A 23,500-nucleotide genomic window follows, 5' to 3' on the forward strand; every position below is an offset into this window, starting at 1 on the left:
GTCGGGAGAAGTTTTTGGATACTAATAAAAAAACAAATTACAGAACCCATTAGAAAACTACGAGACGAATCCAATGATACAAATTAATCGGGCATTAGCACATGTGGGTTACTGTAGCACGTAAGGCTTTTCATAGGCTAATTAGGCTTAAAAGATTCGTCTCGTGATTTTGTCGAGAACTGTGCAATTAGTTTTTTTTTGTCTACATTAGTACTCTATGCATGTGCCCAAACATGCTCTTTTATTGTAGGAGACAAAAAAAAAAAAAAAAGAAACTAAAATGGGCCTTAGTCGTTGGCCTAGCAGGAGCGGCAACACGCGTAGGACTGCCTGGCTGTCAGCCGGCGGCGTGCTTGCTACGAGCCGAACCTTCCTGAACTGCACTTGGCCTCCTCTCGATGCCCCGCGCCGTCAGGATCCGATCACGGACTTCTCAGTACAGGCCGTGCAGCTCGCGAGCTGCATCAAAAATTGCCCGAACCGAACGGTCCATCGCTCATTCGCTCGCCTGCCGCGTCGGCCTTGCTAACCCACCCATGCGGCCACTGACCCAGCGCCACGCCACGCGCAGGCTGCAGCTGACGGAAGCGTCGAAGTTTTGTCCTGTGGTGGTGTCTTGGTGGCGCTTTGGCTCCGCGTTGAAGTACCTCTGCTGCTCCGGCATGAGACCGCATGAGCATGAGCATGAGCATGAGCATGAGCATGAGAGCATTACTATGCGCGTCCATATGTGTGTTCTCCGTTCTTGCTTGGGTTTGATGCTAACAAGTTTCTGTCACATTTTGTCCTCTTCGCTTGAACTTATCGGTCCGATTTATCAACCATACTATAATGGTTTTCTCTTACAACAAAACAGCATCAACCGAGTTATCAGCCGCAGAAACCTTCAGCCAAACAGCTTTGTCCGGCAAAGCTGAAGGTTCTGCTGGTTGCTTAGAGCATCCCAACGGTAGGCTCGCACTTGTCCAGAGGCACTCACATGAGCCGTGTCTCCTTCTCTCTGTGCACTTGCCTCGTGTGCAAATTCAGCGCAGTATGGTTGGCCGGTGGTGGGTCCCATGATTGCTTTCCAAGATACGTGTCCAAATATTTGATGTGACATGAATTTTAGGAGGTCCCGTAGAAACCAAACAGGCCCTCATATTGCTGGACGGATGAAAGCGTATTGGTAGCTAGAAGTGATGTGTACTTGTACTAGCTAGCAAGCTAGCTAGATTACTGGGGACGCCCTTAGCAGTGAGCATATTCCATGGGCTGCCGTGCTGGCCACCTGACCTATTATTGTAAAACATTTTGTTCGTGGGATCAGAGACAGACAAAACATATAGGAGCAGTGCAAACTTAAAATAGATGTAAACATACAAGCTCCTTTAAAAAGCATATAGTTCTATTATTTGAAAAAAAAAATAAAGAACATCCATAGTGCATCCTTATACTTCGGGATTCTCCATGAGAAGAATATCGACCGTATGGATATCAGGATACTGTATGAAGTGGCGAGTAAGAATAGAGCACATGAGATGTCTCTTTATGGAGAGATTGGAGACTCCATTAACACGAATCTTGACTTCAAACTTGATGATAATAAGAATACCAGGAAGGAGAAGATCGACCCAGGATGACTCAAGTGAAGAAGAGTAGGCGTATGCTCCCCCAAACTTGGCAAGAAGGATCATAACTACAACCCAAAAAGAACAAAATCAAACCAAGAAAGTTTATGTGAGAGGACAATGCTACAATTATGGTGAAGATCCTCAGTGATAGGGGCTCACATACCGACAGTAGGGGGCTCAACCCATGGGTGCCGGCGAAGATCATGCTTGTGTGGAGGTCGATGAGGTGGTTAGTGCCCCGCCACCATGGAGCTAGATCTTTCCATGGAGCTCGAACACGATGCTAGCATATGCCACATGGCCTTGGGAGAGAACTAACTAAAGTTGTGGCCTAGATCAACCACTATATTGATAACTCAAATGTCTTACAAAAGAAAAAAGAATACCATAGCTATGCTAGACTCCTAAATACTACTTTCGGAGCCCAAGCTTAGTTCGACTCAACTATAACTCCCAACTAAACTAGCATGAACTAAAGAGAGCTAATGAAAGTGATTCCTTCCTCTTTTTCTTGTATTATGTGTGGAGAGTAGCGCTCAGGCCCTCCATAGTGTTGGCTTAGAGTGGTGTTCTAAATGGACAGAGAGGGTTTAAGCACCACTTTGTACACTGCAACTACCAGTGCCCAAGCTAGAGAATTTGAGAGCGATGAATATACAAGCTTGACTAAACATATGAAAAATATGCATGGTTGTCGGGGTTATAACCCCGGGGTATCTCAAGGCATCGACTAGATGGCGGGCTACGTAGCTCACAACGCAACAGCAGACAAGGGCCCAAACGACCGAGGCCCAGCAAAAGCTGAACAGGCCAGGCCAGGCACTGAGGTCAGGGTTATCCACGACCCCTTCCACCTGCCTTGGTCTCACCACACTCGCAAGGCGTATGATCTCTCTCCATCGCAACCTCTGGTAGAGATAGAAAGAGGTCGCGTCTTGCCAAGCAAGCCTACCCTGACAGGGGCAAGCATGCCGCACTAACCCCGTAAGGACCAAGGTGGCAGTAGTCACCTCAGCCCGGTCAGACGCCAACCCTGCACCATGCTGCACGGACAAGACAACACCGCCTCGAGACGGTAATGACGGGTACGATGACCGTCGACCGGGTACGACCCACTAGGCAGGTATACGGCCCTATCCACCATCAAATGAAAGCCCCGACAGGGGTCTCAACGCAGAGGCCGACCATGCCGGATGAGCCCAACGATCGGGGTCGTGGCCCTCAGCCCCACGAAGCGACTAGGCAAGCAACGACCCAGAGACGGCTACCTACTACGGGTACGACGCCCCAGGGGGCCTGGAGATGACGGCAAAGACCATGACGGATGCCGCGTTGCACAGGACAGCTGACGAACAATCACCATGGCTACAGTGCTGCCACGACTAGCACAGTAGCACCATGTCAGCCTCTGCCACAACGTGGCCACAAAGACCATGACGATAGCCACGCCCGGGCAAGCATCAGAAGATGGCGTACCTTGCAAGCCAAGTTAGCTAGAATCTTCTTCAGGCCCTCGACCCTTCGGTCGGGGGAACCTCCTCTTTGTAACGAGCCTAGGCCCCAAACTCTATATAAGGGCAGTCAAGGCTCTCATCTTGGGACATTCTCATTCATCGTCCTCTACCACTCCATCCATTCACCATAGCAGTAGGGCTCCTAGAGCTTCTCTTCAGGCTGCCCCTCGACTAGCATAGGTTCTACACCTCTTTCATCATTCTTGCACCTCCCATTGTAAGAACTTTAGAGCATTCAAGCGAGGAACACTCACTTGATCTCTCTGAGACTGGACGTAGGACTCCGGTCTGAACCAGTATAAATCATCATATTTATTAGATGCTATTATCGTCTTTCTAGAGCAGCGCGACAATCGTATAAGTTTATTGGTCCGGTTTACGAAACACCGACAATGGTCTTGATCTCCCACTCTCTCGAGCCAACATTGCTGTTATTGTTTATCTATTTCACCTGTATCGTGGAATCTAGCCAGCAATATCTACCACTGCAGTTCAAAATGAGTGATGCGCATTCTCTTCTGTGGATCACTTTTTGTTTCAAGCATCGCTAACACAGTATAACACCCCTATTTTATTTATAGTGAATGGAGCAGAGATACTTACAGATAGATGAATGATTTTATTGGATTAAGAAGAAAAATATTTATATGCTTCCGCTTGAGACGTCCTTTTGGGCCACGTTTAGTTGCGCCCGGAATTGGCGCCGCCGGATGTCCAGTGACACTGCAGCGCGATGTAGCATTTCGTTTGTATTTGGTAATAATTGTCCAATCGTTGACTAATTAGGCTCAAAACGTTCGTCTCGCAAAGTACAACCAAACTGTGCAATTAGTTTTTGATTTCGTCAGCATTTAGTACTCCATGCATGTACCACAAGTTTGATGTGACGGGAAATCTTCTTTTTACATAGTGTCAAAGTTGAGAGTTGGGGTGAACTAAACATGACCTTAGCTTATAAGACAAGAAAAACAGTATTGGTCCCACTGCTGCAATTTTCTTTATGCCGAGAAAAATGTGTCATCGAGGGTCGTCTACAAATGGAGAACTTTTGCTTATCCAGGCCTTATTTAGTTGGCGAAATTTTTTGAAAAATGGTATTGTAGCACTTTCGTTGTTATTTGGTAATTAGTGTCCAATCATAGTCTAATTAGGCTTAAAAGATTCGTCTCGTGAATTTCGTCTAAACTGTGTAATTAGTTTTATTTTTTATTTATATTTAATGCTTCATGCATGCGTCCAAAAATTCGATGTGACGGGGAATCTTAAAATTTTTTGCAAACTAACGGCTTGTTCGGGAGGCCGTAAACGATCGTGGATTATTTACTACTGGCTGGTTTGATGTGAGAGGAAAACACTGTTTCCGACTGAAAATTAAGGCTGTAAACAGGCACCCAATGGTTACGGTTCCCAAGTGCCGCATCATCGCATGAATTCCTTGATCAAATCGTACAGTACTACCCAGATCCATCATGACAGCGTTTTTCCCTTCGTCCTAACACAGTACTCCGCCGGAATATCCTAAACTCCAGGCGGGATATTCCGTGCAAGCTCAGTCATCCGCCACGTTCCCTGACCGTTATTATCGGCACCCAGAAGGAAGCTACCGCTCTGCTGCTGCCCCTCGAGGCCTCGGCCACCGGTATCCGCGCCAATTCAGCCCCGCGCCCGCACCCCGGTGCGGCACGGATCCCACCGGGCGCGGCGCACGACCTCCACAAGTCAGAACGGCCACTGCCTGCCCGGAAGTCGCCCGCCTCCGCTCCGCTGCGCTCACCACCAACACACACGCTCCTCCCGCCTCGTTGCCCACCTCCTCCGACGTCTGATCGGCATCGCCTTCGCCTCCGCTAAAAAGACCCACGGTCCACGCTCCCCTCCAAATCCCATCCCATCGCCAATAAATCTCGCCACGCCGTCGCCCGCGCGCGTCTCTCCCTTGTCCCTTCCCCCCACCACTCCGCCACCGGCGCCGAAGCAGAGCAGCCATGGCCGGCTCCGAGCAGCGCATCGTCGCCGTCATCATGGTGGGCGGCCCCACCAAAGGTTAGTGCTGCTAGATCTGCCCGACACCCCCCCCCCCCCCCCAACCCCCCCCCCCCCCCCCCCCCCCCCCCCAAGAGAACCCCTCGGCCCTCTCGTCTGATCGGTTTGCTCTGGTGCTGGTGTCGGGTGCAGGGACGCGGTTCCGGCCGCTGTCGCTGAACGTGCCCAAGCCGCTCTTCCCTATCGCCGGCCAGCCCATGGTGCACCACCCCATCTCCGCCTGCAGCCGGGTAAGCCACCAATTCCTGCGCTCCCATCTCCTTTGTGGACGAATTGTGGTGTTTGTATGTTTCAGTCTGCGGCTCGTATGAAACAAGCTTTTGGATCCCATTGCTGCAGATCCCCAACCTGGTACAGATATACCTCATCGGGTTCTACGAGGAGCGGGAATTCGCGCTCTATGTCTCGTCTATCTCCAACGAGCTCAGGATCCCTGTCAGGTTTGTTTCGTGCCCTGATGATGTTTGCTTCTGCGGTGTTGGGCTGGGTGCGCTAGGGAGATTTCAGAGCCTCGCCATTGACAGGGTCTCGCCAATTTTAGGTACCTGCGAGAGGATAAGCCTCACGGGTCAGCTGGAGGGCTCTACAGCTTTAGAGATTACATCATGGAAGACAGTCCGGTAATGACTTAGTGCCATAGCCTGATTGTCAGCTTGAATTCTGAAATTGGATTAAGTTGGATATTTCTAAAGCTGCAGTAATGCAGTGGATTGCTTCATCCACATCTTTTTGAATAGTGTTTGCTTATTCAGAACACATTCAGTGGCTGGGTTTTGTAGGAAACTACTGCATTGCTATGTCGGTTGGATCAATAAAGTTTCATCCTCTAAAAGTCCGTTGCTGTTTTTGCTTGCCGTTTTGCAGTCACACATAGTTCTGCTGAACTGCGACGTCTGTTCTAGCTTCCCCCTTCCAGACATGCTGGGTAGGTTGCCAAGTGACTGAAGCATACTCTTCTATCTTGTTGGTTCGATTTATCAGTTTGGTGATGGTGTTTCATAATCTTAGACACAAGCATGGCTAGTGTAATAATTGAACATCATGAGGTTGTTCTTTGCTTTGTTGTTTAGAACGAATGATAGTGTGTCCACTTATCACTAGTTAGAGTAAGTGGAATGGAATTATGGAAGCGTAGTTGGTTGGTATTGAATCCAAAGCTGAGCTTGTCATTAGTAGCTTGTTTTTGTCATATTCTTGGGTTCAATCTTATAGAGATGCATCCGCCTCTAATGTACGGTATTGTACATAAGGTCACTAAAAATTATATCACACGCTGTTCAATTCGTGCTGTGACGGGTGTATACTTTAAAGTATTGTTAGTATAGTGCATAGGCAACAACGAAATGATCGACCATTATGTGAATCAATGGTAAATAAGTCTCTATCAATTTGAAGTGTTCTGTACATGGACGCTTCACTCCAAAAGAGTGTTTTAAGGATAATTTAGATGTGCCGATTTAATTTATCATTGGACAATAAGCTCTTTTTCACAAAAGGGTAGATTTTACATCTCCATTCATCCAAATTCTTGGGTTTCTATCTCTGACATAACTGAGAGTATGAAACAGATATTTTAGCTTCTGAGTTATTTTTTGAAATATTGATAGAAATCAACCGTTTATTCCCAGATACTTTGTCATTCCTTTTTTTTTCATTACCTTTCTATATTGCTGCACAATATGCATCTGAACTTTTTTTGATTTTCCACCTATAGTTTTGTTGATTAGAGAAATAGGAGATTTAAGTCAAACTTGCCCAACAATAGTAAGTGCTACACTTTTAATAAGCACCTTTTTGTTGTAAAATATTAAATAACTCCATCTGCATAGCTTCTTGTTGGATACTAACAGCTAAATGTATCACTGTTTTCATCATTGTAGAGGCCCATAACAAGTATGGAGGAATGGGTACTTTACTAGTCAACAAGGTATGCTAATACTATTCGCAGATTAATCTTGTCTTTCTCATGCATAATTTGTTACTCTTAACATCATCCCACCTTTAATATTCTATATGCTAATACTTGCAATCAGGTATCTGCAGAGTCAGCGAACCAGTTTGGCTGAGTTGGTAGCTGATCCTGAAACAAACGAACTGCTGCACTATACGGAAAAGCCAGAGACTTTTGTGAGTGCAGTTCTGCTCTTTGTTGCTTTATTTGCTCGTCTATATTTTCAGTTGAGACTTTGCATGCCATATTTGGCTCTGAAATCGATTGCAGTTTTCAGAAGTAATGGCTCTCAATGAGTAATTTGCATAGCTGATAGCAGTAATGCAGTTTATCTATTTGTAGGTGAGTGATCTCATAAATTGTGGAGTATATATATTTACTCCCAATATCTTTAGCGCCATTGAGGATGTCTTAAAACAGAAAAAAGACAGAGGTATTGTCCCCTGTTATATTACGACGTTTTTCCTTTGAAACATGTGTTATTGTTTAAAACAAAACATTCTTTGTTTATTCTATTGCTTCAAATGTCAACTTCTCTTAACTAAGTAGATGTAAATGCATTCTTTACTTTTGATACAAGTCACTTGGAAAAGTTTTATTTGCTTTGCCTGTATTCATATTCTTAATATTAATTCTGAAATGGATGCTCTAAAATGTATTACTTGTAGCCAGAGGCAAAGCTACAAGCAAAATTTACCCTAGTGCGCTGTCTAAATAGCATATACAATATTACCATAATATACAGTAAAGATGAGTCTACTAAGTAGTAAAAAACATTTTTACCATGGTGCCATGGCACCAGGGAACTTAAACGTGGCTTCGCCCCTGCTTGTAGCAGATATTCTAACTCGATCTTCTAGTTCCCTTGATTAACAGTTTATTTTACCAGCACAAGTTTAATCCCTTTAAATGCTACTTTTCAGCAAATTTGCGGCGTGTATCTAGCTTTGAAGCTCTTCATTCAGCAACCAAGTATGTATTTGTGTTATATTCTTCATGTTTTTTTACAAATCTTGTTTGGCCTGCAGTTATCCTCTTTCTCTTCACCATTATGTGGAGGTTCTTCCAGAAACTAGCCAGTATATAATTGATAGCACTTCTGTTAATTCAACTACAAAGTATTTATTATTATGTAGACCTTATAAGCTTAATATCAACAGGGCGCTTCCACCAGACTTTGTTAGGTTAGATCAAGACATTTTATCCCCTCGAGCAGGAAAGAAGGAGCTGTACACATACCAGACGCTTGATTTTTGGGAACAGATCAAAACCCCAGGGTATACAGATATTTTTTCATGTTTTTTGTAATATATTGGAATTTCTGACAAACTATTGCTTCATCTTGAGTAGGATGTCTTTGAGATGCTCTGGGTTATATCTTTCTCAGTTCCGCCATACCTCTCCTCATCTTTTAGCCTCAGGAGATGGCAAAAGAACTGCCACTATTGTTGGCGATGTGTATATCCATCCATCTGCCAAGGTGCATCCTACTTCAAAGGTAATGTCTGTTTCGTCTAACTATTTTGGTCAGATTATGATGGATCATATTCAGTTGGTTGTTGTTGACTGATAATGAAGTGCTTAAAACTTTTAAATAGGGGAATCTATTGAGAAACAAAATGTAACTAATCATGTAACTCTATAAACAGATTGGCCCCAATGTCTCTATATCAGCAAATGCACGCGTTGGAGCTGGTGCCAGGCTTATCAATTGCATAATTCTGGATGATGTTGAAATTATGGTTAGTTTTCTCTATCTCTGTATGAAGTGATAAACCTCATTTAGGAACATGAATATCTCATTGTTGTATTATTTCTTTCTTTTTCATTTGTGTATCAGGAAAATGCCGTTGTTATACATTCAATTGTGGGGTGGAAGTCATCCATTGGAAAATGGTCACGTGTGCAGGCAAGCTTTTCTCTTTACCATTTCATTTTTATTCATTTCAAATTTAATGAATTCTCATTCCATATGAAGCTTAAAAACTTCGCCTTAGGACTCTTTGTCAAGTTCAGTTCAAGCAGCATGATTGCATGAGCAATGTCCTAGTGTTACAGTGTTAATTCTTGCTCTGCCAAGGTTATGTTTCTGAAATCTGAACGGTTCAGCACATCTAGTATTCTTGAAACAACGTTTGGTAGTTCCAATTGCAAAGCTAATACATTCCACAGTGAGATTTGATTGCAAATAGTTTAGTTATGACAGTCAAAATTGGTGCGACTGTACATGCCTGCATGGTCTACTTTTTTTTCTTGGCCCATCAGCTGGCTTCATGTGATGAAACTTTTGTTCTGAATTCAGGGCGAAGGTGATCACAATGCCAAACTTGGCATTACTATTCTTGGTAAGACCCAAACTTAACGATTTGCTGTTGCTTTCCCACATAATTTTTTGTGATAATTTCGTTTCTGGAATTAACATCCTATCTTAACACAGGTGAAGCAGTTGATGTTGAAGATGAAGTAGTTGTAGTTAACAGCATCGTGCTCCCAAATAAAACTCTCAATGTCAGTGTCCAAGAGGAGATCATCCTATAATAGCCATCATTTTTTTTGTTTTATTCCAAATAAGGTCTCAGTACCAATCACTAGTTTATGCTTATTCGTTCTCACCATGTAATCTTGCATTAGATTGATATTATTAGTTTGTATCTATACCCATCTTGCAGCATGACACTGCACAATATTGACTTGCTATGCTGCTTTGGAAGCGAGCGTGGTGATGTAAAAAATGTACAAACAGGTGACACCAATTTTGTTGAGAATGACTTAATGAACACTTTACATCAAATGCGAGTTCAACTGCGTGTTGTATTTTTTTTAACGAAAGAGCATGAGAAGTTGAGCACTACTCTGTCACACAGGAGAAAGTTGTTGCAAACTCAAGGGGCTCAGGAAGTGAGCCTAGCTTCAAATTCTCTCTTCGGCTTACAACAATGTTGTGACTAGTGTTCGAACAATCGATGGCAGACACGGAATGACTTTCCGATTATGATAGGATTACATCAAGGGTCAGCTTTGAGTCCATATCTGTTTGTCCTTAGTGATGGATGAGCTCACAAGGGACATACAAGGGGACATCCCTTGGTGTATGCTTTTCACGGACGATGTAGTGCTAGTTGATGAAAGTCGGACATGAGTGAATCAGAAACTGGAGTTATGGCGGGAGACTTTGGAGTCCAAAGGTTTTAGACTCAGTAGAACTAAAACTGAGTATATGAGATGTGACTTTGACACTACTACTCGGGAGCAGGAAGATACTAGTTTGGAAGGTCAAGTAGTGCCTAGGAAGGATACCTTTCGATATTTATGATCAATGCTACAGAGAGACGAGAATATTGATGAAGATGTTAGCCATAGAATCAAAGCAGGGTGGATGAAGTGGCGCCAAGCATCTGGTGTCCTATGTGACAAAAGGGTACCACAGAAGCTAAAAGGCAAGTTTTATAGGACAGCGATTAAACCTGCTATGTTGTATGGTGCAGAATGTTGGCCTACGAAAAGACGACACGTTCAACAGATAAGTGTCGCGGAAATACGTATGTTGTGTTGGATTTGCGGTCATACAAGAAGGGATCGAGTTCGGAACGATGATATACGTGATAGATTAGGGGTAGCACCAATTGAAGAAAAGCTTGTCCAACACCGGTTGAGATGGTTTGGACATGTCCAACGGAGACCTCCAGAGGCACCGGTGCGTAGTGGAATCCTAAGTCAGGATAGTAACGTGAAGAGAGACAGAGGAAGACCGAAGTTGACTTAGATAGAGGCAATAAAAGGAGACTTGAAAGGATGGAATATACCCAAAGACTTAGCCTTAGATAGGAGTGCTTGGAAAATAGCTATTCACGTGCCTAAACCTTGATTGCTTCTGTTAGGTTTCAATTCTAACATACCCCAACTTGTTTGGGACTTAAAGGCTTTGCTGTTGTTGTCGTCTTGTCTTAGTGAAAAACTGCCTAGGGCTCAACATTTGAGCTTAGTACGGGTCTAAGACTGTCTCCAATGGATGATCCATATGAAGACCTAAACCCTAAAATGGGCCGTGGATGGTACTGTATCAGCCTCTAACAGAATACCTATATGCGAGGACCCATTTTGGGTCACAGCAGAGGCACAATCCCAAATATGAATATCCTCTCTCCTATAGACTCATTTACAGAAAGGGTTCTCTTTTTAGTCCTGTTGTTGGAGAACGACTAAAAATAGGATATTGAACTCTTTGCCTATAGCACTAATCGAAACGTAAAATGGATCTTATATTTTGGGATGATGTTGTCGGAGATAGTCATCTCTTATCTCTTTTGTAAGGACGAAGATCTATACCGGCGGTTGCAGTTTTTTCAATTGAAAAAAATCAGGCTGCTGTTTTGTGCTCTCATGGCGCAGCAAGGTCCTTGACCGGAACCTTGGCCGTATGGCTTGTCCAAGATCTCGGACTCAACAGGTAACATTATTTTCAGTCCTGCTACTATAATGTGAACTAGTACGTAGGCTAAGTTTACTTCCATTCAGATAAAAAAATGCTATACTGTTATCAGCGCTTTCAGAGCACTAATTGTTGGGTAAAACGTGCATACAATGCTAAGAAATAAGCTGGCTTGTATTATTATATATATAATTTACATGTCATGGGTTAGTGCTAACTGATAACCCCTGTACAAAAAGCCTTCAATTGCACATTGTACCAAAATACCAATGCACAGCATTGCCAATGGGATGGAAACTGAGACCAGTACCAGCAATCTACAACGCTGGGCATGGCACATTCCCGACCTATTTAAATTATCCTACCATCAAGCTAGTTTCTGCATCGCCTGCAGCATTCTTGCAAAAAACATTCTTCAGAGTCCAGACTTCACTTATGGCAATCTTCAAGGAAAGATGTAGGGATTTCTTGAGGTGAAGCCATTGTCGACACACGCCCAAACTGTAAAATGTTCAAGCAAACAGATTTTAACAGAATACAAATTGTAGATTATAGCAACAAAATGGAGAGAATGGATGTACCTTGGGGTCCTTGTACTTCTCTCTGATGGCTTCCTGCTCTGGGCACCTTATTGTCAACTGCAATTCATGTATGACATTAATGGATTTCTGCAGATCAAAGACTTTATACCCCGTGTTTTGTTCAAGTGTCAAGTTCTGCAGAATTACACACTAAAGTCAGAAAAGAGAACCATACACACTGATGTAAGAAAAGCCTACAGCTCAGATACACCCCCGGTCCCAAAAAATGTCATCCTAGCTATGAATCTGAGCAAATGTTTGTCTAGCTACTAGAATGATATTTTCTTGGGGGACGGAGGGTGTAGTTAGCAAGAAAGGCCATGTTGTCTTTACCCAAGGACGAGTCTTTGGTTGGATTGTGAATCTGGCTACAAACAGGCATGCAGCAGCAACTACTGAGGGTAGGTAGCTTATGCAGTCATAATCCAGCAAGCTCAATTCCGCAAGGTAGCTACACATGGACTCCAGTTTTCCTCTGTTTATACTCTGTATTTCAATTAAAAAAACAGATTATAAAAAAAAAACATTAAGAGAAGTAAATGCACGTGCTCCAAAGTACCACTTACATTGCCTCCACGACACGAAGCTATGAATTTCCTAAAACAGACAGTTATCTAGCATTAGACTCTGAACCTTTTTAAGTCCAATAGGGAAATAATTCTCATATGGTAAGCATTTTACATACAAAGGGAAGTTATGTCAAATGCTATTCTCGAAAAAAAACTGATAGAGAAGACATACCGTAGAAATGTTGTTACAGTGGGACCCCCCATCTCAAACCTAAGAGATTTCAGTAAGTCAGCCTCCATCTTCACCACCTGTGTTGCATACAGAATAGAAGTGTGTATCTATCTTCTACGGTCCAGGAGAAATAACTATGCAATTGAAAGTTCAGCTGAAGAAAGGCTACTTGTTGCTTGGTGTAAGTGTCATCCGTGATATCAGTGTATCTGTTCACCTTCATCTTAGAAGACTCAATTTCTTCATACTTGCTGCGACATTCGAAATATGCAACTCAAAGAGTAGTTTTAAAAGATGAACAAAAGGGAGGAAACAAACAGTTGAGTCCCCTACGCAGCAACGAGCATTGCAGTGACACCCAGTAGTTGCAGCTTGTCCCGGGTAACGACATTCATTGTGAGGAAGCGGTCGACATAGGAAACCGCAAGGTGAAGAGTTTCTGCGTGAAGCTTGAATTCCTCAGCCACCTCCACCAACCAGTCGACAAGGACAGCCCTCATTTTGGGGGAGATGTATTTCTGGACCTTCTGAAAATAGTCAGGGCTTGGCCTCCTCAACGGTTCAACCTAGCAGTTTCAGAAAGTTTAGAGACAAGTGGCACCTTAAAGGCTTAAACTCACACATCTCCATACAAAAGCTAAGATAATTGAATTGAGCTCCAAAGAGTCAGTTTTCTTTTGTGAAGGTGTCGCGACCTGTGAAACTAGCCATCACAAGTCCCGACTAAAATTAAAGAGTACACATGATCCCCACTAAAATCAAACTGGCCAAATCTCAGCACTCAAGCGTACAACGTGACCATGCCTACAAAATGGCCCCATTACAGGCATCGTCTACAACTACGATCACACATTCACACCCAAATCAACCAAACCCGAGAACTAAACACGCCCACGCGCAGGTTCCTAGACCCAGTGGAAAGGGTGAGATTCTCGAGATGGTTCTCACCTCCAGCGACCGGAGGTACCGGTCGATGTCCCCGACGTACGGCGCGACCGCCGCCTTCGCCGCTTCGGCGCCAGGCGGCCTCGGGTCCAGCGGTCGGCCCAAGTCGGCCCCGCGCGCGGCGTCTTCGGCCTCCCGCCGCTTCCTCGCCTCCTCCGCCTCGGCCTCCATCCGCGCCGCCGACCGCGTCCTCGGCTTCGACGGCCGCGGCGCCGAGCAGTGGTTTGTGTTCGGTCCGGTAGGACGTGGGGAGCTCGGCCAGGGCCTTGCGCTTGCCGCGTGGCCTATTGAGAGGCGGCGCCGAGTGCGCGGAGTTCTCCTTGCTCTCCATCGCCTCCGACTCCGGCCTCCGCCTCTGTACCCTCATGCTGCTGCCGACGGACGGAATGGACTTGCGGATCCGTTCCTCCGATTGCCTTGGCTAGTTTCCGCTGGGGTTTGCAGGGTTTGGTTCGGGTCGGGCGATGAGTGAAGAGCCGGCGTTCGTTTGGGGTCTTGGGGAAGCTTGACGCGGTTTGAATTTTGAGATGGCCTTAATGGCGGGCATCTGCAGGCCGAAATGCATTAGTATCACTATCACACACATGCAGTCACGTAGCCTAGTGTCACCGACTCGTGGGACCCCATACGAAGCAAATGCGAAGCGTGAAAGTTGTGGAGGGGTCCTGCAGTTTTTCCACCCGGAAATATCGATTTGACAGGTGCTAGTGCTACCGGCAGGTCCTGCAATTCTTCTTCGCATTTGTGCAAAACTGCAAACTCGGACGATACGTGTGGATGTGATCGTGTCCCCGTGTGCATCGCACTCCATGACACGAAGGAGATGGTGGACGTCCATGGAGATGCATTGAGGCTGTGCTTAGTTGTAGGAATTTGGATTTTGGGGCTACCGTAGCACGTTCGTTTTTATTTGACAAATAGTGTTCAAACATGGACTAATTAGGCTCAAAACGTTCGTCTCGTAATTTCCCACCAAACTGTGTAATTAGTTTTTCTTTTTGTCTACATTTAATGCTCCATGCACGAGCCGCAAACATTCAATGTGACAGGTACTATAGCAACTTTTTTAAATTTGGGGTCCAACTAAACAAGGGCTGAAATGCAGGGGCGGAACCAGGATTTGAGGTAAGGGGGGCAAAGGACAAAGCAAAGAACTGATAGTCACGTGAGCGGGTTTTAGTCACATATAATGATATAATAATAGCATATTTCACAAGTCTTAACTAAAATAAAATTACATATCTATCAACTTAAATTTAGCTCTTCGACTAGCAGCAAGATCGTACGTTGTAATAATATCATTAGTGCTGATTGATGCAGCCAATTCCTTCTCAATATAAATTACCAAATAATCTCGCAGAAAATCCATCTCCCATTGTACATAGACGTGTCTTCGCAAGTTTCATAGCTGAAAAGCATGTTTCAGTGGTTGCGGTTGATACTGGAAGAGTTAATACTAATCTTAATAACCTGTCCACCATAGGATAAGATGAATATTTTCTATTTTAAATAGTCCACTTGTTAGAGCAGCAAGTGTTGATAATTCCTTTAGTTCTGGACTGTTGCATACATCAATTTAAAAATATGGCAACGGACACTCCAATTGAGCTCTTTCCTTGAGAAATCAGCAGGATAATATTTTTCTCCCAGAGTGCATATATTGTCTGTGTTGAATGTGTTCAACCTAGGATCCAAAGAAGCACAAAGGGACAAAAGCTCTGTCGCTTGAGAACTGAATCGATCTTCTAACTCTGCTGGTCGTTGATCAATTGCAACATTAAACACATTTACTTTGTAATGGTGAAAGGTTGTGGGTGTTGTCATTCTTGTTTCGAGATTTAGTCACATCAACATACCTACAAATAGGAAGATATGGATTGATTGATGAACAAGTACAATTTTATAAAAGAATAAATAATTTGGGGAAAACATACTTCTTACTCAGATCTGGAATATCAATCTCATGCTTTCCACAAAACAATTTGACATCCTCAAGAAGAGGTTCTCTGCCATTATTTCGCAACTCACCAAGCAACACTTTTGTGGTAGAAACATAATCCACCACATTTAAGATATCAATGCTATTCTTTTGAAGTGTCTGGCACCACACATCAGTGATCTTCATAATCTTTTCCATTAGGAGTAGAATAAACACAAAATCAAATGTGACAATGATCCGTAAGGCACCACTGGCATCTCTCCAAGAATACTTCGAAATTGAACGATCATTAGCAATGCTGCGTAGGACTGAAACTGTGGCACCAAACATCTTCTTTAAGCTTAGAATAGACCTATAGTGGGAACTCCATCTAGTGTCTCCCTGGCCTTTGTAGGGAGGAAATCTAATTTGCCCTCGCCATGTGTCAAGCTCTCCCAATTCAATTTCATGGGCAATTTCCTCTGCTTGTTTTGCTAGCAAACTCATCATTGCGCTTAGGAGAAGCACTAAAAACATTTATGATGAAATTTGCATGCTGAAAAAAGTTGTGTACCTCATGTACCTCCCTTGATGCTGCTACAAGGGCCCACTGAAGCTGATGAGCCATGCAATGAATATAATATGCATATGGGCACTCATTGAGAATTAGAGCTTTCAATCCAGTTTCACTCCCCTCTCATGTTACTGGCCCTATCGTAACCTTGACCTCTTATATCTTGTGTGCTTAGGCCATTAGCTGAGAGGACAGCACAAATTAACTCTTAAGTGTCAAAGTTACAGTATCACTAACATGAATCAAATCAAAGGAAACACTCCTTTATAAGGCCTTCCTTGTTGACAAATCTGAGGACTATCGCCATTTGCTCTTTTTTGGACTCATCTCGAGCTTCATCAACCACTATGCAAATTTGCTATTGCCAATTTCTTCTCTAATTGATTTCTGCACTTTCCGAGCAAGTATGCTTAGAATTTTCTTTTGGACATTAGGTGAAGTGTATTTTGCATTTTTGGGAGCATTTTCCAACACAACCTCATTAACCTCCGTGTTATAGGAAGCCAAAAGCTTGACCATTTCAAGGAAATTATCCCATGTTTAAGGAATCTAGAGATTCATCATGGCCTCTAAAGGGACAACCTTGGAATGTCAATCACCTATAAGTACATAAAGAAAGCGAGTTAAATTTAAATACTGCAGAAAGACATGAGAAATTGATCTTATTACCTAATGCAATCAATCGTAGGTCGCAAGCCTTCGTCTTCCTTTTGCAACCATTATCTCTTTTTGCTTAACAATCACATTGTCAATTTAAACCATTGTGTTCTTAAGATTATTAAACACCGAACATGAATAATTGTGGGTCGAGCCGACATCTCCCATGTGTTTTAGAAAATAACATTCATTTCCGCAATTAACTTTCTTCCAGTTCTGAACCCCTTTACTATGAATGTATCTGATCCAACTTTCCCAATTGGCTTCTTGGAAAATAAAAAACATGGCAGACAGTAAGCACGAATTTGTATGAGGTGAATATTCCTAGCCAAGTAAATTGCTTCAACCAAGTTACTCTGAAATCGACGACGATGAGCTAATTCACTGAGTGGGTACTCTGCCAACACAGGTTGATATGGACCCTCTGAAATATAAAATATCTGAGCTTCATCTTGTTGATCAGCTGGCAGTTCCAATATTTGAACACGTTTACCAAGGGTCTCTCTCAAATCTAGTAGCAACAACTGGTGGATGCTCGGCAACCTTCGGCTTCGATTGGTTCAAGCGGTAGCAGCAACATTACTCTGATTATTAGGATTTTGTACATGATCATTATGAGTTTCCCCTTCGAGATTAGGAACTTCCACTTGCACGTTACTCTGACCGCCTCAAGCTTGCAATGGCTTCAATACAATTAGCACTTGAACCAATCGGCTTAAAAAAGCTATTGATGGTCTTTCTCTTCTTCATATTGTCTAAAATTAGAAAGTGAAATTTAGAATCACTAGTGATTGTTAATTAGATAAGAGAATATCACTGGAGAAAGAAAAGAACAGAACTCAGCAGTGATAGATAAAAAGTTTGGAGCAAGAATCCATCCGCTTTTGAGACATTCAATTGGATTGGAAAGAAAATCATCTGTACATGCATCATGAAACACATAAACAAAAAATCCCCAAGATCTATAGCCTAGAAAAAGTAAAGATAGGAGAAAACAAGTTAGAGAATAACACAGAATCACCAAACGAACCACAAGTCCACAGAGACGCTGCTGCGCATGGCTCCATCATGGCATCATCCTTGTCCTTTTTGACTGGCGGCGGCGAAATACGAAGTGACACGAAACGAAGGGGCGACTGGCGACCTGCTACCGTGCGTCCGTGCTACGTAATGATTCCAGGACCAGAGTTTCAGACTTCAGAGTCTCAGAGGCTTCTTAGTTTTTTTATTGGGCCAGGCAGCCAGGGGCAAGGGTGATAGGAGCCCAAGGCTGCCAGGAGGTGCCAGGCAGAGCCGCAGAGGCCTAGGCCACCAGGGGGCACTGCAGATGCCGCAGAGGGGCAGGGGGTGCCAGGCCCCCGTGCCCCCCTCCCTCCGCCACATGCTGAAATGGGCCATCAAGAAAAATGACTCCCTCCGTGCCCACATAAAATACAATTCAAGCATAGTGTTATGTTTTAATACCTTAAGTTTGACCAATTATAGATAAAAAATATCCAATATTTATAGTATATCAAATAAATATCATTACATTAGTTACGAAATGTAAATTCATAATTAAATTGATTTAGAGCCATAAATATGAATATCATTCACTAGAAAAACTTGGTCAAACATGAACTACTTTATCTGACACGCAACAAGTAGTTGTATTCTTTTCGGGGACAAAGATACCTCTACCTGAGTCTAACGCCCCTTACCTTCTTTAGAATGCTGATCTTTTCTATGATTTTTTTTTATATTTTTTATGCATAAATATATTTCTATAAAGATTATGTACGGTTCTTTGATGCATTTCTCAAGAGCGGAGAAAATCGCGCACACTTGAGAACGTGGTGACAATGTACAATTGATACAAAATACAATCCATTGAGGTGGAGAAGCTGAGACCCCATCATCCGAAATTTGAAAAACTGCACGAGTAGTAGGCCGGTTCCAATGACAGTAAAGATGGATGATGTAATACATCAGTAAAGATGGATGATGTGGCACAGAAATCATGAGAGAAAGTAGATAAGTTTCATATGGCCGATGAAACCCAGGGCACATTTGTTATCAATGTATTGGAAACTGTATGAAACTCCACTGAGACGCATTGGAAACAGGGTGGAACTTCATTAGAAATATTTCATTTCATGACATCAGACTAAGCCTGGGCAAAATACCCGATACCCATTACCCGTACCCGAATTATCCGAACCCGGATCCGAATTACCTGAACCCGAGGTACCCGATCCCAAATTCGGATAGCGATTTTGATTACCCGAAATTAGTTTGGGTAATTCGGGTAATATCCCCCGGTACCCAAACTACCCGAACTACCCAAAGATTTGTTTTTGTCTTTGTATTTATCATGTGTTGTTAGCTGAACCATTTAACTTATCACTTTATTAGAATATAATTCTCTCTATTTGAATGAGTGACTGTAATATATTATTCTCTACAAATTGCTATTGAAATTCTATACAAATTGCTGCTGAAATTATGTATAGATCGCTACTGAAATTTAGTGTAGTTTGTTGTTTTCTGTAAATTTGGGTATATCGGGTAATACCCGAACCCGAATTATCGGGTACCCGAATTTGCGGGTAGTGTTTTTTCGGGGGTAATATCGGGTAGCAATTTTCATTACCCGAATTTTGAATTACCCGAATTACCCGACCCGAAAAAATCAATATGAATTTTGTTTCATTTTATCACCCAGTTCGTGATCATTGTCAACATTTATACACTAAGCTGCTCTCAATATATCAGCATCAGCTGCGTCACCATTATTAGGCTTGGTTTCATCTGAGCGTTGGGCCCTTGGCACTCTTCAGGTGCCAGTCAACCAAATTGTGCCATCTTAGTTACAGTTAACCTGGCAATAGAACTTTCCTGCTTGACAAGCTGCATAAGTATCTTTATCCTTCTAAATGCAACATTGCTCGGGATTTTGCTCTCAACCATTTGACAGAAGCACCTCTCAGCGTCCTCCAATTTCCCCTTATCACATATCAGGTCAAACAGCACATCTGATGCCAACATGGATGATCCAAACCTGTTGCTGACAATATCACTCCAAAGCTCAACCATTGGATGAATCTTGAAACTTGAAAACTTTCAGGGAAGGCATCGGAGTACAGAACTCAGAAAAAATCATAAGTGTTGATCTAGTCAACAAAAAAAATTATTGCCATTAATTCATGATCATCATCATCCAAATGTATGCACTAAGCTGCTCTCAATATATCAGCACCAGCTGCATCACCATTACTAGGCCTGCTTTCAACAGGGTGTTGGACTCTTTGACAATCTCCAGGTGCCAGTCGACCAAATTGTGCCATCTTTTCAGTTAACCTGGCAATTGATTCTTCCTGCTTGGCAAGCTGCATAAGTATCTTTATCCTTCTAACCGCAACATTGCTGGGCTTTTGCCCTAACTCAACCATTTGACAGAAGCACCTCTCAGCGTCCTCCAACTTCCCCTCGTCACACAGCAGGTCAAACAGCACATCTGATACCAGCGTGAATGATCCAAACCTGTTTCTGACCATATCACTCCATAGCTCAAGTGCCTGTACCACCTTCCCGTATCGGTGGCACAACCTGATGATGAACATGCAAGACTGCGTGTTTGGGAAACATCCTTCAGACCGCATACGCTCATATAACCGCCATGTGCTGCCAACGTCAAAAGCCCAGTAATAGCACCTGAAGAAAAGGTTATAAGTTGTGGGATTCGGCATCAGTCCCTTTGAGGCCATTTGATCCATCAGTGCAAATGCATCTCCAATCCTCTTCGCTATAACAAAGTTCCTTATTGCTGCGTTGTATGCTGGGACATCTGGGTAGCACCCTAGCTCATGCATCTCCTTGAGCAAATCTTTTGCCTTGTCAGGTTGGCCAATCAACCCCAGGCCACCAATCAAGCTTGTGTAAGTGATAATATCAGGGGAAATGTCTTTCTCCCGCATTTCGTCGAGCAGCTTGTAGGCCTTCTCCACGTCCCGGTTCTTGCAGTGGCAATCGATCAAGCTATTGTAGGTCACCAGGTCGGGCTCCACCCCAAGCTCCCGCATCTCGGCGACGAACGCCTCGGCGTCCTCGGCCGACTTCCAGCCAGAGAGGAGGATGTTGAAGGTGTGGTGGTTCACCCGGAACTCGTACTTGAGCGCGTGGAAGACGTTGCGCGCGTCGGACATGCTCTTCTCCTGGCAGAGCGTGCGGAGCAGCGCGTTGAAGAGGCCGGCCGTGTCGACGGCGCGGAACATCCGCGCGAGGCGGCGGAAGGAGGCGACGGTCTCGTGGACGGAGCAGACCTTGGCGACGCGGCCGAGGACGATCATGGCGGTGCGCGGGGTGACGGCGTCCGGGCAGATGCGGCGGGTGGTCGCGAGGAGGTCCCACATGTGCGGGAACCGGCGGGCCCGGCCGAGCACGTAGAGCGCGGTGTCGATGGTGTAGGGCGACGGCGCGACGCCGCCGCGGTCGGCGGCGAGGGAGAGGAGCGAAAGCGCGCGGAGCGGGTCCCCGTGCGCGAAGCGGAAGCGGCGCATGACGGCGTCGAGGAGCGGGGACGAGAGCGGGACGGCGGACGCCGCGAGCGCGGACTCCATCGCGGACGGCGTGGCCGCGGACGTGACGATGCGGTACACCTCGCCGGCGTCGGCATCGGACGCGGGGCCATCGTGGCTGGCGGGGGCAGCGGATGTGGCGGCGGGCGGCGGAGGCGGTGGCTTGCGCGACTTGTTGGAGATGTACTGGAAGAGCCGGGGAGCGAGGTTTGGGCGGCATTTTGCGCGATCGCGAAGCGGACGGTCGTTCGCGGGTATTTGGCGTCAATGAGTCGGCGGCGTAGAGGCGGGGGGAGCGGCTTCAACTGCAGCCGGCGCCCGGCAGCTGCAGGGGAACTGAGGAGCAGAGGGTCTGTACTTTACCTGTAGCGGGCCGGCTGGAACTGATGGGCTCAAATTTAGCTGCGCTTCTTTTTGGGCCTCGCCGCTGGTGAAATTCTTCCAGGCCTTGTGCGGATATGGGCCGCGCAGCACAAGGGCCGAGGATATTGGGTTGGGGTCGACTTCGACGGGCCGCTGGCGCTGATGGGCAGCATCGGCCCAATTTTTTTTTACAATTCGGCCCTTTCTTTGAATAAAATTTACGTTCGGATCCCCTAAGAGACTTAAACTCATCTTTAGGACCTTGGAGGTCAGGCGTCAGGACTTCATGGCGCCGAGGTAACACTGTCTCGGCGTCACAGATCTTAGGCTCCAAGGTGCTTGACCGTGCATAACAGAGCATCCTAGGTGGCATTGACATAGCCGATACCTCGACGCCAGAGATCGAGCGCGGTGGAGCGGGCGGTGGAGGTCGGCTGAGGTTGACTGTTCACTAGGTCACTGCTCACACGTTGCATTTATGTTGCTCACCGACCAGAGTGTTCGGTGGTATGCATTTACAGGCGCATCGACGAGAGTGTTCGGTGGCATGCATTATTGAACTTTGGAAAGGTTTGCTTAGCTCATCTTTTTTTCCCCCGGTTATGCGTAGCTCATACGAGTATTTGCTAGCTAGCCAGCACTAGCATCAACAAAAACTACGATTAGAGGCAAACACACTGTGCCGCAATAATATGATTAAATAACAAGCACTTTGTGCTACAATCTTTGCTCACGCACGGCACGAAAGTAATACCAGGTACCACTATGCAGTGATCTAGTACTAGGCTGGTACACTCACTGATGCTCTTTATTATTACCCTAAAAATTTTCACCAATGCTCTTTAATATTTCTTAACACATAAGCAATGCAACTTAAAGCCCTGCCAGCTGCCACGGTACAATACGCATATATTAATCGAAAATGACACATACTGTTTCTAGCATTTCATTCCATGCAGATAAAATTATTGGGTATACGTTGTGGTCAGTTTTTAATGTTATCTCATCAGTCGTGACGCCATGCTCCAAGAGAACCAACTAGGGCATCTCAATCTAATTACAGTAGAATTAAAAACTGATGAGATAGATCATTAATTTGTCGAGAAAATGCAGTGGCCACCTGTCACCGATCCCCGGGCATGCACATCGACCTGAAAGCTTAGTCAAAATTTCACAATTCAAGTTTCAAGTAGCACAATATCAGTTGCTAGTTAATTGTTTTTAAGTAGCACAGTAATTTGTTCTTGCTGCTTCTTTGATGTTTGCTCTGTGCTGCTTCGCAGAAGGTAAAGCGACCAATCGTGCTTCTAGGTCGGCAGAAACTGGTACTGTGGTAGTCGTACTTATGGGGGTCAGTTATTGCTTGCAGCCTGTGAGCAGTGACCTAGTGAGCAACATGAATGCAACGCGTGAGCAGTGACTAGTGAGCAGTCAACCTCAGCGACCTCCATCGTCCCGCTCTGCTCGATGCCAAGATCTATGTGGCGCCGAGCTCGGCGTCAAGATCTGTGGTGTCGAGCTTCGACGCCATAGTATTCTGGCGCCGAGGTATCGACCACGTCAACGCCACCTAGGATGCCCTGCTATGCACGGCCAAGGCACCTCGGAGCCTAAG

General features: G+C 44.7%; 1 protein-coding gene and 3 pseudogenes across 1 annotated transcript; 1 reads left to right on the top strand and 3 right to left on the bottom strand.

The window, feature by feature from the left end:
- The first annotated feature begins 4,737 nt into the window (after positions 1–4,737).
- LOC136504463 (uncharacterized) lies at positions 4,738–9,912 on the top strand (annotated as a pseudogene).
- A 1,804-nt stretch (positions 9,913–11,716) lies between these two features.
- LOC136504471 (G2/mitotic-specific cyclin C13-1-like) lies at positions 11,717–14,304 on the bottom strand (annotated as a pseudogene).
- A 975-nt stretch (positions 14,305–15,279) lies between these two features.
- Positions 15,280–20,041, bottom strand: LOC136467913 (uncharacterized; annotated as a pseudogene).
- Positions 19,298–21,744, bottom strand: LOC136467922 (putative pentatricopeptide repeat-containing protein At1g02420; the record flags this gene model as incomplete). Its single annotated transcript, XM_066466739.1, has 1 exon — positions 19,298–21,744. A coding segment is annotated over one exon (1,566 nt), but the record flags the coding sequence as incomplete, so codon positions are not given.
- Between the last annotated feature and the right edge of the window lie 1,756 nt (positions 21,745–23,500).

This window comes from Miscanthus floridulus, chromosome 1 (genome assembly GCF_019320115.1).
Source record: "Miscanthus floridulus cultivar M001 chromosome 1, ASM1932011v1, whole genome shotgun sequence".
NCBI classification, from domain to species: Eukaryota; Viridiplantae; Streptophyta; class Magnoliopsida; order Poales; family Poaceae; genus Miscanthus; species Miscanthus floridulus.